We start from the raw sequence: 18,479 nt of genomic DNA on the forward strand, positions 1-18,479 counted from the left end.
TACTCTTGGCTCTGTTGTCTCACACACACAGGCACACATACCACCCGACAGCCACACCCATGCCCCACTCCCTGGCTGGACCTAGAAGGCACATCTGTGCAGCTCTGGGGGCCAGGTTGTGGAGAGAGCTGTGGGAACCCTGGCTCTTCTCCCAGGCTGTGTGACCCTGACAGGACCCCTTCCCTGTGTGGGCCTCGGTTTCCCCATCTGTACAGACAGCTTGGATCCACTGATGTCTCCGAAGACCTCCAGTTCTTACTTCTTCCCATGCTTCATAGCCCCAAGTCATGACTCCCTGTCCTAGGAGATGGGGAAGGGGCAGGAAGCACCTCCAACCTCAGGCCAGGTCCCTCCAGGGTTTTGCAGGGAAGGTTTCATCCTCAGCCTGGTGATCCCAGGTTTAGTCACTGGGTTTGGTCCAACCTGCTCTCTCACTCACTCTCAGGGCCTCCATGGGATGGGCACCCACAGGCAGCACTCTGGTCTGGTCCCACCGTCTCCTCCCTCATAGAGTCCTGGCCCAGGAAGAAGCGGGAGCAGCCATCCTGGGCCGGGCCTTGGTGCTGCTGCCTTGTGTGACATGGCTGTGACCACTCACAGCTGCGCAGCCCGGCGTTCGCCCTGCACCCACCTCTGCACTCATCTTAGAGCAAGCACGGCCCCAGCCTCCTGCCCATGGCAGGGCTCATACTGTGGCACTTTAGAGCACAAACACAGGTTCCTAATGCCTGCTCTGCCACTCTTGCTGTGTGACCCTACTCAAGATGGGGTGGTAATAGCACCCATCTCATAGGGCTGCTGTGATGACACGACGAGCTATGGCTGGCACATGGGGAATAAAAATGTTTGCTGTCATCGCTATGCATCCTCTCATGTGATCTTCACATTGTCATACCCATTTACATATGAGAAAACTGAGACCTAGGGAGATCAAGTCACTCAGTAAGGGGTAGAGAGCTTTCAAAGCCTGTGCATTAACCCAGCACCCAAGGATGTGACCTTGGCTGGTTTCTGCTTGGTTTTTATATTGTGAATTATCTTCTGTGAACAGGAATGTATATAACATATTATTGATGTGGTCATTAGCTGCCATTGAGTTGGCTCCAACTCATGGTGACCCTATGTACCATAGAACAAAACATTGCCTGGTCCTGCACCATCTTCACAATCGTTGGTATACCTGAGTCCATTGTTGTGGCCAGTGTGTATTTTGAGTGTCTTCCAACCTAGGTTTATCTTCCAGCACTATATTGGATAATATTCTGTTGTGATCCATAGGGTTTTCATTGGCTAATTTTTTTTTTTGGTTTTAATTTTCAGAAATATATTGCCAGGTCTTTCTTCCTAGTATATCTCAGTCTGGAAGCTCTGTTGAAACCTGTGCACCATGGGTGACACTGCTGGTATGTGAAATACTGGTGGCATAGCTTTCAGCATCGTAGCAATACGCAAGACACCACAGTGTGACGAATTGACAGACAGGTGGTATATATAACATATTTGCTGTCAAGTCAATTCCAACTCATGGCAACCCCATACGTGTAGAGCTACACTCCATAGGGTCTTCAAGGCTGTGATCTTTCAGAAGATTGCCAGGCCTTTCTTCTGAGGTACCTCTGGGTGGGTTCAGACCACCAACTTTTTGTTTAACAGTTGAGTGCTGAACTGTTTGCACCCAGGGACTCCTTGATATAACATATAGGTACAGTTAAAATAATAATAAAACAAACATTCAAATGCCCATCATTAAGCTTTGGTCAGGTTGTTTAACTCCTCTGGGCCTCAGTTTCCTCATCTGTAAAATGGGGATAAGGAGGCTCAGAGGAGCTGTGATGCTTCAGGCTTAATTATTACCATTAGCATTCCTCCCTGATGAAGCAAGGCAAGGTGGAGTTTGTACGACTTCATGGCTCCCCTTGTCTCTACGCTCAGGGGCTGGGGGAGGGAACGGGGAGCAGACAGTTTGTGCAGGGGGTTCTGGAAAGTGAGCTCTGGGCCCATCAGAGGGTCTGAGTGAGTAGGGCCTGGAGGCTCAAAGGCTGGGTCAGGCGGCGGCTGAGGGGGAAGACACACAGCTGAGATCCAGATACCGCTCGGCACACAGATGTAGCCATAAATCTTGGGCTGAGCCTTTGAGTCCTCCAGGGGCTCAACTAAACCCTTGTTGGCTGATAAGGAGGAATCCTCAGATGGGGGGTTGCAACAGACCCCTGGAACTGCCCTGCCAGGGCCAGCAGGAATGTGTTCCTGTCCACTCCCTGGCTCCCCTACCCACCGTGGCCTCTGGCCTCAGGTCAGGAGATGTTAGAAAATGAACTCCTGAGGGAGGCCCAGTGTGGGGAGGGGGCACATGCTGGGCCCACCTGACCCTGTGGCTCCTGCAGCGGCCTTTGACCTAGGAGTGGGCTGCCTTTTCTGGGATGCCCTCCAGAGCTCCGCTGGAAAAATTCCCTCCTTCCTCCCGACCCCCAGCCCAGTGCTTGTCCAGCTCCCAGGGCCTCACACATGCACCAGGCTCGACTTGTGTGCCCTGGGGCTATGAGCTGTGGGTGTTCCAGCTAGAGAGAACAGCAGGAGCAAAGGCAGAGAGGGGTGACCCACAAGCAGCTAGGTGTGGCTAGAGGGGAGGGATACCTCTGAGTCCTGCCCTGTCCTCTTCACTTTCCCTACAAGATCTCAGCAGGGTTCAAACAGCATTATATGCCAACAGCTCCCAAAATTGAGTTCCCCAGCCCAGTCCTCTCTCCAGACTTCAGACTTTGATGTAAAACTGCCCACTGGACAGATTTTCCTCCCCCAAGCCTGCTCCACCCACTCACGTTCCTATCTCAGTAATGGCAAAGCCAACCTTCCAGCTGCTCAGGACAGTCACTCTGAAGTCACCTGACTCCTCTCTTCTCTCATGCCCCACACCCCAGCTGACATACTCTAGGTGTTTTTATCCACAAAATGTGTCCAGTCTCCAGCCACTTCTCACAGCCCCACCACTGTCACTCTGGTTCAAGTCACTGTCATCTCTCTTGGATTATAGCAAAAGGTCCCCTGAGGTTTCCTGTCTCTCCTCTTGCCTCTAACTCAGCCCTACAGTCTAGTCTAAATGCAGCGGCAAGAATGATCCTTTTAAAAAATGAGTCAGATTTTATCACGCACTCCTCTGTTACACACACACACACACACACACACACACACGCGGTTCCCGGTTTAGTGATCCATGCCCGCCCCTAGTGATGGTTGTAGGAAAAACTCTCATCTTCTCAGAGGCTGCTGGCCTTTTCCACACTGGGACGGAATAAAAGCTTTCTTCCCAGTTGTCCTGACCGCGGGGCCACCCTGCCTTGGGGACTTCAGGACGAGCTGTAGGAGCTGGCCTTGCTCTGCTGGTGTTGCAGGGAGGACACAGCTTTCGGATTCAGACCTAACAGGAATTTCAGATATCCAGCTGTTCAGAGTGACCTAATTTCTCCAACCTCCTGTTTTCCCATCAGTAACGGGGATGATAAGAATACATGCTTCATGGGGGCATTCAGCAGAAGAGATGAGCATAGTGCCTGGCGCACAGAAAGTGCTCAATAGCTGTTATCCACTATCAGAAAGGGTTCTTGGCGAAGTGTGGCTTAGGGTGACTGCCTCACTCTTGTGTCAGGTTTGGGGTGGGGGACAGCTTCGGTGTGAGGGGGAGGGACGATGAAAAGCCCAGGCCCCTTGGCAGAGCAGCTTCACAACTGCTGTGTCCCTTCCCCCAAAGAGCCACTCGCTTGAGAGACTCAGTCCTGGGACAGGGTGTAGGTGTTCGACTGTGCTTATATGCCATGGGACGCTGGAAAACTCCCGACCTCTCTACCCTCACCGCCCACCTTGGGTGGCTTACAGGCAGGAACTATTAGCCCACCTGACATGGGAAAACCGATGCCCAGACTGTAAGCAAACTGCCCAAGGTTCATTAAGGCAGTGAATCCAGGCATCCCTGCTGTGCAGCTGGGGTTCTCAGCACCACCAGGTCCCCCAGAATACCAGAAACTGTGTATCAAGAAGGGAGACCTCATGGAGCCTGTGGCTGAGGGCAGCCCAGTGGAAAGGACTCCTGACTGAGTTCTGTTTGGGAACGCCAGAGAGAAATATAGCTCACTTTCTCCTGAGGATTCGGCACCCTCCTGGTGTAGAGTGGCTCTAGGCTGGGAAATCTAAGCATGGATTCGGATCTTAGCCTGGCACACACTGCTTGTGTGAGCACAGGGAACCGTCCCTTCTAGGTCTAAAAGGTCACAGAAGATGGTATGGGGCATTTGTGCTGAGGTCCTGTGGGGTTTGGGTAGGCAGCACTTTAGGGGTCTAACAAGCAAGGTGAAGGTGAAGGAGCTCTGGCCTGGCTTGGTGGTCCCTTTCTCATTTCAGGGGAGGAGGTATACTGGCAGATTCTCCTCAGAGAACAAGGCCTCCAGGCTGTTAGGCACAAAGTGAGAAGGCTGGCGCCTTATAGCAAGGACTCTCCCAAGCTTACAACCTTCCTAAATGTACAGGGCTCACTGATGGAGACTTTACACCTCCCCACAACGCTGACATTCCTTCCTCCCCTCCCCTGGTCTGTCCTCTGGCCTACCCAGGCCCTGTTCAGGACAAAATCCAGAGCTGCTTCACAGACCCCATGACCAGAGGAGCCTGCTTTCATCTCTGGTCCTGCACACAGCCCCCAACTGCACGCCAGGTTGGCACCACTGCTGAGAGGGGCCAGCCCTGCCAGACAAGCCAGAAGGAATTCCAGAGATAAGAACTTGGTCTCTGGAAAGCTCTGGCCCCATAAAGGGACTCCTGCTGGACAAGAGTGTGGGGCTGGAGGGAGTGGGGGTTACCACTTGATTCTCGGACAGGCTCCCTCCACGTCTGGGTGGGGAGGGTGGGGGTTTCTTTCCCTTGAGTCCAAGCTCATGTAAAATCTGGTCCAAAGCCACTGCTCAGTGGAGAATCCACCAAATCCATGAGAAACAGCTGGGGTCCCCTTGTTGACCTGGGGGGGCCAGGCGACCTGTTTTTGTACGACCCACGAGCTAAGAATAGTTTTCACATTTTTAAATGATTGAAAAAAAACAAAATAATATTTTGTGAAAAATTACATGAAATTCTTATTTCAGTGTCCATAAACAGTGTTAGTGGGACACACCCATGCTCATTCATTTGTGTACTACTTATGGTTGCTTTTGTGCTACAACAGTAGGGTTGGAATATTTGCAACAGCAACTTTTACAGAAAGAATTTGCTGACTCCTGCTCTCGATCATAAATCGGGCCATGGCACTCTCTGCTTAGGATCCTTTGATGCCTCTCGTGGCTCTCCATGAGCTGACCTGTGTCCACCTCTCCAGCCTTGTCATCTGCACCTCCAGTTATTGGCCTACTCTAGACAACTGACCCTTCCCTAAAACCCATCACAAACCACACCCCAGGGCTTGTCTCATGCTGCTTACCTTTGGAGATGGAAAGAGGCTAAGGATGCCTCTTTCCTTCTCCAAATGGCAGTCCTACCATTTCAAGACTTGGCACAAGGCTGGCAAGGGATAGCCATGTGAGCATCTACCAGAAGAGGCCTGTTTAACATTCCATAACCTTTTACTTGGCTAGTATTATGGAGAAAGAAGATGTTTACATATTTTCCAGATACCAGATACCATTTTTATAAACTTTCAGCACCTATGATGGATCAGGCGCCTCCTCGCGTATTATCTCACTTAATCCTCACCACAACCCTGGTAAGGTGGGTGATACCTCCATTCCACGAAGTGGCAAGGTGTTATGTGGCAGAGCTAGATTCTGAAACCAGGGCTCCTGCTGATTCCCAGATGCTCACATATAGTCCTCTCACTGGATCCACTGCTTGAGAGAGGACAGATGCTCATGGCTTCCTTTGTGTTGGGGAGCCGTGTGACCCTGCGCTGAATGGGCCCAGACAAAGGTGGTTTTGTAGTTGTCCATCTCTTCCCTCTAGTTGCCTGTTTCTGCTGCTGTACCTGAGGCCTTTTGAAAAGGATTTTCTGGTGAGGATCAAAGGATAGCCCTGCTCTTCCCAAGAAAATTAAGTACCTGGCTTTGTGATGCCACTTCTCAAATCTCCTTCTGAAGCTCTGGGGCTCATGGTTTGTCTAGAGCAGAAGGAAGTCGCTGGAAGTCTAGCCACTATGGTGAAGGAGTGTCAGTGTAAAGAGGGCCAAATTAGTGTAATTGCTGATGGCTTGTCTTAAAAGAGCTTTAAAAACACCTCTAGTGGGCCACTGGGCATAAGCCCTTGACTGTCCACATGCTTTTCTGAATAGCCCAACAGAAGCCAAGAGCTCAGAGACAGGAAGAGCCAATATGCCTGCTAAAGGGCTAGGAGAAAGCAACACAGGCCAGCTTAGTCTACCTGAGAATCTTTCTCAACCAGAGAAGTAGAATTAGGGCTACACACGTCAGCTCAGAGGCCACAGTGTGAATCTGGCAAAGGAAAGAGCTTGCTTTGATGCCCCTACCATCATGGTGGATGGGTAAAGTGAGTGTTACTAGATAGGTTCAGTGATGTGGTATGAGAGGTGCTAGGGACTCAAGAAAATGGAATTCTGTAAATTGACCTGATTCCTGTCCTCTCCTAACTGATGGCATTGGGAATCAAGCTCAACTAAACAGACCGATGAGAGCTTTTGGTAAAAGACTTAGATAAGATAGTTGGGTTTAAGACAACATGTGTGATTCTAGATCTGGTACACAAATTCAGTGTTTGGTATTTCAGACTGAGAAACCCACTGTGTCTTTCCAAAGACTGAGATCAGTTTGGGTTAAGAAGCGAGGTGCATCTGACGTTGCAGGCATTTTTAGGAGGATGAGTAACTGGGACGGCTCAGGCGATGACTAAGTGTCATCCAGCCCATCTCAGGCTAAAATTCTGGTTTGTCCAAATGAAGCCCAATGTTCCCGCAAGCCTGGAAGCAATCACAGTGATTGTGTGAGGAGTCTCTTCAAATACATGATTGAATAACTAGTGGCCACAGAGTCAGAGATCTGGCTGCACTGAAACCCTTTCTGCAGATGGGAACAGAGGATAAGGGAACTGCTGACACGCTCATGCTTTGGCTGTATCCATACAAGATGGCATGTGAGGCTGTGCTTCTGCCAGGCTGGGAGGGACAAGCGTGATTTGTCTGCTGACAAGCGAGTCTCCACTACATCTAATCATTTTCTTATCTGACTGCATCTTGATCTCCTTAGTCCTGGACATCAAAGTAGTCAATTACTGGCTCCTTGGCTATTTTCTGTAAATTACTGCTCCCAGAATTCCTGAAAAGCAAACAAAGAATGATCAATCTTTTCTTCTCTGGGGAAAATGGACACAGGTCTTCAGAAAGTTAACAATCAACTGATTTACCATTTGTGACACTTGATAAGATACTGGGGCAAACACAAGCTGATAACTGTTGAAGTTTGGTGATGGGTACACAGAAATGCTATTCTCACTACTCAAAAAATTTCCATAGTAAAGTTTATATAAAAATAAAGCAAGCAACAGAAAAAAAAAAGAAAGCACAGCAAAAACATGCCAATGACTCCATGATGGTTATGTCCAAATGGTACTGGACTCTGCTGTGACAACTGGTGCCTTGGGGCAGCCCTCACATTTCCCAAACCACTGCCCATGTGGATACATACACTGACCAGGATCCAGGTTGCCTGGTCCCCAGAGGTGGAGAGGAGCTGATCCTGGGGAGCTACATGGCCCCAGACACTCTTGGCTAAGGTTGCACCATGGGCAATACCTGGCTGTCCCTGACCCACGGGAACACCAACTGCTACGACCCTCACGGTGAACCTGTAAACTGTCCTAACCATCCTTCCAGAGGTTTTGTGCAGAAGGCATGGAGACAGTAATGTAGGGTTTCAGTGTGGAAGACTAGAACAGGAGCAGGGACTTTTGGCACTGGAGAGCAGTGGACTCTCCTCTTGGCAAGCGTGAGGAAAGGCAAAGAAGGTGGTGTACCTCCCCTGCTCCTGTCTGAGAAAACACTGGCCAACTTGTTGCTTGCCAATTTGGCTTTCTTTTCTCTTTAAATCATGAATATGTTTTTGTTGTAAATGATTCAAACCACATAAAAGTAGAGACAGAACAAGACATGAAAGTATCTTCCTTCACCACCAACTCCCCCGCCCCCAATCCCACTTCCACCTTCAGAGTAACTATTGCTAAACAGGTAACACTCCAGTCCTAAATCATCTGGTGTGACTGACTGAATCCACTTCCCAGTGTCACCAGCTAACCATGACTGAAGATTCTGGCCCGTGAGTGTTCTCCCCAGGGGCGATGTGGGCATTACAAACATCAAACTTAGGATCCCTCTGGCAAGAACAAAGAGTGTTCAACAGCCCTGTCAAATCTGACATATATGACCACAGCACTCCAAAGCAGGCCCGAGGAGGGCTTAGGGGCTGGTGCAGCCCAGGACAGCTGTACCCTTGCTGGCTTCTCTGAATAGACCGGGACCTGTGGAAAGCAGCAGCAGAATTCTTACTTGTCTGTCTGATGTCTGTGATGAGGAATTGGTGGTGGAGGCCGTGATTGCATTTCCTTTTCAAGAACGCCTGTCAGAGTGGTAGGAGGACAAATGGATTTCCCTCTGATAAAAGTCAAAACACAAAGTATTGGAAAGTGAGAATCGTTTGTAGAGAGAGACAGGCAGATAGCTAGAAACTCAGTCCATGGCTTTGCACGATGACACTGCTGAACATTGATATGATCTGTCCCCTCTCAGGCATGGCCACCTTCATTCAACTCCTGCCCTCCTCACCTATCTCTGCTGGGCCTGTTGCCTGCCTCCTCTATTTCCACACTTGAGTTTGTTTCACTGGGAAGTTCTTCCTACTCTCCCAGGTTCTGACAGTGATCCTAGGTCCTCCCTGTCCCCTCCTAGCTCAGCTTCCCCTGATGGCAAAACACTGTTCACAGTGCATGCCTCAGGAGAGTCCAGAATTCTTGTTGTTTTCATCCTGTTGGGAGGACAGGGTCAGGGAGCAGTCAGAGAGAGGAACAGAAGATAGAAGCCGTGGTGGGCAAAAGGGACAGATGCAATGGGCAGGCCCCGGCCCAGGCCTCCAGGTCTGATTTGTCTGCCTATGTGAATGTTGTCTCCGGTGGGTGACATAGATTTGGGCCAATGTGAGGGCTTGTGCACTTTAGGTAAGTCTGCTTTATGGACTGAGGCAAGGGCTCTGCTCTCTGGTTCGGACCTTTAAACCATGTGGAATGGCTGTCCCAGAGGAGTTGAATTTCCATCTATCCTTCAAATAAGGAGAGAAGGTGTGAGGAAAGTGGATATTGACAGACTCTGCTCCTGGGTCCAGGCTGCCCTGCTAAGGGCAGGATCAACTCGCCTGACTGCGGTGACCACGACGTTGCGCTTGGGTTCACTGTCATAGCTCACACTTTCCAGGCCATAAACTTGGGCCAGGTCGTGGATGATCCGGCGGTGGTCTCTGTTCATGGGAGGGAAGCAGTGGCTTTTCTTAATATTCTTTCCCTGTATTGAGGGAAGAGAAGACTGATTAATAAAATCACGCTGAAAACAGAAAACACTTCCAATGGTCCTTACCACTCTACAAGGATAGCTGGGGTAGCTGAGTTCTACAGGCCCACAGCATGAGTGCTCCGCTGGCTATGAGCAGGCCCAGGGGGGTTTCAGAAGATGGAAGCTGGTGCACTTCCTTCACCTACTCTCTGAGCCACAACAATAGCAGCTGGACAGGGCTAGGGACAAAGGGTAAGTAACTGAGACTTAAGTACACAGGGCAGTGGATCCTCTTGATTGTGGCCATAGCTGTGGAGTGAGTGACATCTTCAAGAAATGACAAAATGAAAGACTAATAAAGCAAAAAACAAAAACCTCACTTTCTATACAAGTACATTGTAAACTAAAAAGTTTGAGTGTGTGGGTACAGACACACAAGCAGGAAGATACTTTTGCTCAGGCTTCCTGATCAAGAGAGAAACAGCACCTTCCATTTTTTCCTTCATGTTAGTATTCTGCTGGGAAGTGGAGACAGAAGAGTGGAGGGGAGGGGGAAAGGGTGGTGGGAGGAAAAACTGTTGTCATTACACATGGGGCTAAAGCAGCCCTCCCCGTCCACACTCACAAGCTCCACTGAGTGATGAGGGAGTCGGCACAGGGTTGGAGGCTTCTGACTGAAATAAAGACTCTTTGTCACTTATGCCTACCTTCTCAACATCCCTGGCTGTCTCCTGTGACAGCGGCCTTGTTCTCTGAGGTAGCCTATCCCGCCCATTGCTCTTCAGCTCTAGTCGTACAACTTTCTACCTTTACACAAATGTTGGGGCAATAAAGAGCTAAATTGCTCACCTTTCATACAACAGCCCCTGTAAGAGGTTGCCTTCTGAAGGATCGCACGCAGTCACTCAACTATCACTGTGAAGCCCCCCTCAGCCAGAGTTTCTTCACCTGATCCTAGGTGCTGACCCAGGGTTTTTATTTACATTTAATTTGGTCGAAGATATCTTTTCTGCACTGACTGAGTCAGGACGGGCTCACATGGATGTTATAATGGCTGGGCTTTTGGGAAAGATAAGGATTCTCAAGGACATTGTGACTTTTTCCTACAACTATTCTAGGCTGATAGTGTTTCTGGGGCTTAATTTTCTATCAAGCTGGCCTTAGACACACGTCCAGTTGGATGTTTTGACTTCAACCTTATTCACGGCCTCCACAAGGGCTTCCATTTCCTTCTCAATGTCACTGACAAACTTTAAGTCCTTCCTGAAATGAGAAATCACCACAGTTAATTTCATCCGTTCCCGCTCTTCTGGAAACCCCTCCTACCCACCCTCTTCTGTAAAGTAAAAACAACGGACAATGCTGGCAGAAAAGCTGCAGAGGCAGAGACTGTCAGATAACAGAAGGTTAACTATGGTGGAACAAAGGAAAAGAAAACAGGCATGAGAAAAAAGATGAAAGGAGAAACAGCCATGGGAGGGCCAGGAGAGAGGAGAAAAATGAGAGCATTACTGCTCCCATGTAGGGATGCATGTGACTATGAGACCTGGGAGGACAGGTGGAATGAGGTTCCAGAGAGCCTTCAATTCAGCCCACTCCAGTCCTCAGGAGGTCCAAACTCCTAACGCACGCGCACACACACGCGCACGCATGCACACACACACAATCTTACAATAGATAAATAAACATAAGGAGGAGGTACATATTAGTTACCACATCTTAAAAGTTCAAAAATTCTCTTAAGGCACAATTAAGGACGCAGGTAACAAGTTACATACCTGGCATCTTCTTTCAAACTATCACTGAATTTTGACCCTGAAGAACGTATATTGAAAGGATCAGAATCATCACTGATATGAAATGCCTCTGCTAACCGCCTGAAAGTGAGAGACAAGTATGTAAATAAAAGGAAAGGAGGGGAAGGGAAACTGTCTTATAGTAACATAGAGTGACTACCTTGTTCTAAGTGCTTTATATTTTATATTATCTCATTTCAATAAACCAGATTATCAAGGAAAGAATAACAACAACTTAGGACAAGATATAATGGTGGTGCAAATTGTATGCTCTCTGTTACTAAAAGGTTGGTGATTTGAATCTATCCAGAGGAGCTGGGAAAGAAAGGCCTGGCGATCTATTTCCATAAGATTACAGTCACTGAAAACCCTATGGAGTACAGTTCTACCCTGATACACATGGGGTTGTCATGAGCTGGAATTGCCTCAATGGCAACAGGTTTTCTTATTTGTTTGTTTGCTTTTGTAGAAGAGAATAAACAAAATAGATCTATTTGGGTCTGAGCAAGCCATAGCCTGAACACTGGTGACTTGAATTATCTGGGGATGAGAAGTCTGGGGAAGGGTGAGATCACTGGGAGATGGCTTTTGTTGAGGTTTAACTTAAATATAACATACATAAGATATATAAATATTAAAATTAATATCACATTACAGCAAGTATGGAAAAAAAAAGAAATGAATCCTGTATCAACATAAACACTACATATTTTTTTATTAACTCATGGCCAGTTTTATTTCAACTCCTCCTTATCTGTTCTCACCCCTCCCAGATTATCTTGAAGTAAAACCCCAGGCATCATATCATTACACCTGTAAGTTAAACATACCTCCTTTCAGACTTTTTCCCTACAATTTTAAGTAGTTGCAATCAGTGCATATAAAACTTCACATCTTTTTTCCCTATTACTATATAATCAGCATTCTCATATTATGATTTGATTCCCACACTGATTGTTTCAGTAGCTGTATAATCTAATTACGTACATACCACAATTCAATTAAACATTCCCTATTTAAGTTTTTCTTTCACAATTTCCCAATGTTATAAGTGACCCAACTAATATCTCTGTGCAAATAGCTTTTAAAATTATTTCCCTTGAAAAAGTTTCCAGTTGTGGGATTAGTGGGTTAAATGGCATGGACACACTCTTGATCAATACTTCCTAAGTGTTCTCCAAAACTGCATGAGGCTCACTGCATCACACCAACACCAGTTATATGTATGTATTTTTAAAGACAGACAGAATTCAGCTTAGCACTCAGTTTTCACTAAGACAGGGGTCCCTTGCAAGCTCAATGTCCACAGGAATATGGTTCACTATTGCTAGATTTTCCAATTTTCAAGAGAAGCTTTATTTTCAAAATTTCAAGAGAATTCTTAGGGTGATCTATTGATTTCTAAAAGCTGGCCACTCAAATTTGAATACCAGATAAACCCTTCTGTGGGGTGAATGTTTGGCCTGACAGTTTTTGATTTCTACATGGAGTAGTAGAGCATAAATTTAAAATTACATATTTGCAACTTTAAATTTGCATTTTTTCCTTAGGTCAAAGGACTTGAACAGGCACTTCACAAAAGAGGCTATCCAAATGGCCAATAAACATAAGAAAAGGTGCTCAATCTCTAGTCATCAGGGAAATATGCTCAGTGATATCCTGCTACACATTCACAAGACTGGCTAAAAATTCAAAGACTGATTATTCCAAGTGCTGACAAAAACGTACAGCAACTGGAACTATCACGCTGCCGGTGGGAGTGGAAAATGGTACAACCACTTTGGAAACTGGCAGAATCTACTAAAGCTGAACACATGCATATCCTACTAATCAGCAATTCCACTTCTAAGTTTATATCCAACAGAAATGATTACATGTATACAGCAAAAAAAGTATACGAATACTCTTAACCGCATTATTTGTAACAGCTCAATACTAATTAACAAAACACATATCTATTAACAGTAAACTGGATAAATTAAGATGTTAATACAGTAAAATACCATGCAGCGATGCAAATGAACAAATCGCTGCTCCCTGCCACAACAGGAATGAATGCCACAAACCTCATGAAAGACGTCAGACACAACAATACAAACCGTATGATTCCATCGTTTATATAAAGCTCAAAAACAGACAGAACTAATCTAATGTGTTAGAAGTTGGGATAAAGGTGATGTCTTTGGGGAGGAAGGTAGGAGTATAAGAGAGGGTCCTGGGGTATGGATAACGTTCTAGTTCTTCACCTTGATGCTGGTTAAGAATCATCGCTGTATTCACTTTGTGATAATTCACTGATCTGTACATTTCTGATCTTCAAAGTTCATTAAAAATGTATTTTTTAAACCTGATATCTTTGTTGGAGTAGGAAGGTCTACCAGTCACTGAGTAAGTATGCTGTGGCAGATGATGTTTACACCAAGCCCAAAACCACACAAGCTCCTATCTCTGAAATATGCTTAATCATCCAAGTGATTTATCCTTACACACTTTCTTTTTTTTTCCAAAAAATATGCATATTTTATTCCAGCTCTGGGAAATGCAAAGGAGGGGGGATATCCTTCCACACACCATTCTAATTTGGCTGACGTTAATTCAGAAAAGCTAGAGCAAATACATTTGTGTATATATATATGTACATATTTTCAGATTTTAGTCTCATCAATTGTTCATGTCTTTATTCCGTTTTGGTCTTTTATAAACATCCTTAAAAGTCATCAAATGCATCCTACTACTTCCATGACTGTCTGCTCATCTATCGTTTAATACTGTTTGGATTGCATTCAGTTTGTGTATTAATCACCTATGTGATTGGTCAAACTCTACAAGACATAAGGGGAAAAAACTTGATTTAAGTTGTACTCTGTGTCACAGCTACCCATTACATGATTTTTTTCATTATTATGTGCAACTTCACACATCTTGTAGCTCTCTGTGCAGTCTATTTCGGCCTCTAGTGCTGTATGTATCTCCATCTTCTGGGTGGGACTGCCCGTGACCCATGAGCCTGGGGTCAGGCATAAACTGCGGAGCACCTGAGGTGCGTTCCCATCTGGCCTTTGTTTCAGAGCTGAGTTCTGTTGGCTAAGGCACTGAATGTTTCAGGACTTGAATTGCCTTTGTAGGTATTTCTATTTCAGCATAACTTCTACCTTAGTTTTTTCTTTAGGTTCAGGGAGTGATTCTTTTTTTATTTTTTGGTCCACGATGATTAAACTGCTTCATAAATTTGCTGGCTTGGGGCATATGCTTTTTTCCCAGCTACCTTTGCAATTATCACTGACTGAACTGGGCAGCAAACAGTTGCTCCTAAAGTGGCTAGTCCCAGCGGATAAGCAATTTTCTTAACTCTGGAACCTTTTCTCACTGAAACCAGGCCTGCCAATTCTGAAATTGTAATCACTCCGATTTCGGGAAGAAAATCGCCATGCCGGGTTCTTCAGATAAACATATGCATCTTTTCCAAATTGTACTGTATCCCTTATCCCATTTTTCACAAAGACATATACATCCTTGCACCAGCCAATTTAACGACCAGCTGTAGTACGGACGGAGGCAAAGCCCATTTGTAAATGACCAGGCTGTTCTTCAACATATTGAGGCTGGAGAGGTGGTGCAATACGTAAAGGGAGTGGCTCTGCTTTCACCTGCTGCTCTTTGGACTCCTCTTCTTTGGCTGCACGTACACTTACAGATGCACATCTCAGGCCTGTAGGCCTGGTCATCAGCTCTCCCATTCTAATGACTGCCATTCCTGTGACTTCAATTCCTGATGGCTGCATCTCCCTTGGTCTCCAATAGCAATAAAAGACTCAGAGCAGATGCTGGGTGAATGCTTGAAGGGTACTCTGTCCCATTAATTCCACAGAGCTCAAGGAAAAGTAGGCAACAAGTAGTTGAAACTACTTACTTTTTCCTTTCCAAGGCTGAACACTCCTCGTCACACTCCAGCCTTGATAAGCAAATGAAAGAAAAAAAAAGTCAGGGCACAGGATTCACAGCTCACACGCAGCAAAGAAGTCACAGACAGTCTACCAGGAAACATAGCAGATTCTTGCCAAAGGACTTACCCTTAGGCCAAGAAGCAGCCTGTGAGGCCACCTACTCCTCGGGTTCCACTAGCAACCCCTGTCCCAGCAATCTCCTCAGTCTCCCCTGGGCCTTAATCCAGGCATGGCTGGATGAAGTCCCTCCTAAGAACACATGGGCAGGCCTCTGGTTACAGGAGCCTGGGAGTCCTCAGAGTACTCCCTGCCTGCTCAGCCCCCCAAATGCTCTCCAGGTGCCCCTCTTACAGCCCTACCTGTCTAGATGTACCTACTACCCTGGCTCTCTGTTCTCCTACAGGTTGGCTGGGCATATCTAGGTCTCTGTTCTGCTTCCTCTGGTTACTGTCTGGAGTGAGGCTGGAAAAGTCTTCTCTGGTCTTTTTTTAAAGTATGTATGTGAAACTTTTTAATTTTAATTGTGGTAAATACACACACAAACACACACATATATAAAACATTTGCCATTTCAAGACTTTTTCACATGTACAATTCAAGGACATTAATTACACTCATCATGTTATGCAACCATCGCCACTATCCGTTTTCAAATTTTTCCATCCCCCTTAACAGAAGCTCAGTGTTCCCTAAGCAGTGACTCTCTCTTTCCCCTTCCCTCTCTGCTCTCGTCTTAGCTGTCCCTGAGTGGTACTTGTTGGGGTTGGAGTGGATGTGGCCTCTTAACATCAAGTGTCTGTTGAACACCTACTGTGTGTGCAAGGCTCAGCCGTGGAGGACTGAGATAAATGAGTGGTCCCTGTCCTCTAACAGGAGAAAGAAGACAGATACTCATATTTAAACACTACCTGGCTTGGTGAATTTCCTTCTTGGTGATTAACTTGCTGATTTCCACTGAATCTCCAAGCTGCATGTCTGTTATTTTAGAGGCCATGGAAATGGCAGCTATTCTGAAATACAGAAAATAAAGGGAGCTGCTGAGGATGTGGAGAAACTGGAACCCTCATCCACTGCTAGTGGGGCTGTAAAATGGTATGGTCCTTGTGGAAAACAGTTTCAAGGTTCCTCAGAAAGTTAAAAACAGAATCACCATATGATCCAGCAATTCCACTCCAAGGTATATACCCAAAAGAACTGAAAGCAGGAATACAAACAGATACTCGTATACCAGTGCACACTGCAGCACTATTCGCAGTAGCCAAGAGACAAAAACAACCTAATGTCCATCAACAGATGAATGGATAAACAAAACGTGACATATACATACAATGACTGTTCCTCAGCCATAAAGACAAATGAAGTCCTGATACATGCTACAACATGGATGAACCTTGAAAACATCATGCTGAGTGAAATTAAGTCAGTCACAAAAGGACAAACATGATTCCACTTATACGAAATATCTAGAATATGCAAATATATAGAGACCTAAGTCTCATTAGCAGTTATCAAGAGTAGAGGAGAAGGGGAAAAGGGGAGTCACTGCTTAGGGGGCACTGAGCTTAAGCATGATAGAAAAATCCGGAAACTAATACTGGTGATGGTTACACAACACAATCAATGTAATTACTGTCAATGAACTATACATGTGAAAAATACTGAAATGGTAAATGCTTTGTTATATACACACTTACCACAATTTAAAGAAAAGGGCGAGGTGAGGCATTGCAGCTTCACAAAAACCTCCCCATACAAGGGATACAGAAGACCTCTTTCAAGGCAAACTCACCACACAACAATCTGTGTGGCCTTGGAAACCTGTCTATTATGAACTACCCACATGTTTATGTCATATCTCAATTAGATTCTAAGCAGTTACACAGGAAGTGATGAGGAAGCCACTCCTCAGTACCTCCCTGGTGCCTAGGCCAATGCCCACATCCACAGCACATCTCCGCATCTAATCACAGAGTCCACAGTCATCCAACGCCTACCACCTCCACCTGTGTACTTGGGTCTAAGTATGACCACACAGGTTCCAAGATTTCAGGAGGCTGCAAAGTCACTACACCTCACAGAACAGTAAGAAACCCCCATATGAGGGGAGAAGCATGGGACTCAGTCCTGGCTGTGCCACTGAGCAGCAAGTCACCGTGTTCCTTATCTTGTGGTGTAATAAAGACCAAAAGAGGGGAGAAGGAGTGGAGAGAAAGAGAGACAGACAGAGAAAAGGAGGGAGCGGAAAGGGAGGAGGAGAATTAAAAAAGTTATTTTACAAATTAAAGTTAGGAAAAAAAAAGGATCACGAAGCAGCGCTTTTTCTTTCAACTGAAAAAAATAGATTTTTTATAATATTAAAAAAAAATTTTCCAACCTTTAGGAAAGGTGCAAGACCTTACAATGAATACCTGTATACTCTCCTCATCTAGGCTCCCCTAACTGCTAACACTAACCTTTGATAAGTACTGGATGCCTCAGAGCAAATCATGATCTCTTTTCTTCGTCCACATTCACACTGCAGCTCTACCTGAAACAAGATTAACATGGAGCAACTTTGAGCACATGGAATCCACGTGCAGGTGTGACTTTTCAAGACTCTCAAATCAAACCATGGCAGAGAATAAAGAAATAGTGAGCGCTCACCCTCCCAGATGGGAGAAGCTCATCACACATGCCAAATGATTAACAAGGGAGTTGACATGCCAGGGGGAATGTCTCAGTCCACTGTGCCCTTTCTGGGAACTACCTCTATGCTTAATCCCTGCTGAAGAGGAATGTCTAGTAAGGAAGCTTTCACCATGACTCTACAGAATCGGCACCCCTCCATCTGATGATGCCTGAACCAGAGGGGGACACTTGACCCAGGACCAGCCAAGGCCTGCTCATCTGCTTTCACGTTCCTCTCTTTCACATCCTCAGGGGGAACTTGCTTGATCCATCAGACCAGGTTAGATCCCCATTTGCATGCTCTCCTATCACCCGCAACTACTCCTCCATGACACTTACCATGGCCACGATTAATTACCTGGGTAATGACTTAGTGAGCACCTGCCCCATGAAACTGTAAGGGACTATGTGGCTCTTCTTCACCGCTATAGTCCCAACACCTGGTATAATGTCTCTCACAAAACAGGCACTTAAATATTTTTGGAATAAATGGAGTGGGCATTCAGATCTCTCTTGAGAATCTGATCTAAGGGAGACAGAGACTGGGGTCAGGTG

At 46.1% G+C, this 18,479-nt stretch overlaps 1 protein-coding gene and 1 pseudogene across 6 annotated transcripts in view; both read right to left on the reverse strand.

The window, feature by feature from the left end:
* Positions 1–4,957: 4,957 nt before the first annotated feature.
* Positions 4,958–18,479, reverse strand: part of NFX1 (nuclear transcription factor, X-box binding 1) — a 60,768-nt gene continuing 47,246 nt past the window's right edge. For 2 of the 6 annotated variants that reach the window (XM_064291804.1, XM_064291801.1), the window contains 8 exons: positions 17,711–17,780; positions 16,166–16,267; positions 15,224–15,265; positions 11,296–11,394; positions 10,714–10,780; positions 9,384–9,529; positions 8,525–8,629; positions 4,958–7,298 (listed from right to left, as the gene is read on the reverse strand). In XM_064291804.1, the coding sequence (XP_064147874.1) occupies positions 7,226–7,298; positions 8,525–8,629; positions 9,384–9,529; positions 10,714–10,780; positions 11,296–11,394; positions 15,224–15,265; positions 16,166–16,267; positions 17,711–17,780 (704 nt within the window). In that variant the 3' untranslated portion in view covers positions 4,958–7,225. Of the gene's footprint in view, positions 7,299–8,524; positions 8,630–9,383; positions 9,530–10,366; positions 10,781–11,295; positions 11,395–15,223; positions 15,266–16,165; positions 16,268–17,710; positions 17,781–18,479 lie in introns of those variants that run through there. The other 4 variants (XM_064291802.1, XM_064291803.1, XM_064291805.1 and 1 more) reach the window with 4 other exon arrangements.
* Positions 11,401–15,216, reverse strand: LOC111749847 (MICOS complex subunit MIC27-like; annotated as a pseudogene).

This window comes from Loxodonta africana, chromosome 9 (assembly GCF_030014295.1).
Source record: "Loxodonta africana isolate mLoxAfr1 chromosome 9, mLoxAfr1.hap2, whole genome shotgun sequence".
NCBI lineage: Eukaryota > Metazoa > Chordata > Mammalia > Proboscidea > Elephantidae > Loxodonta > Loxodonta africana.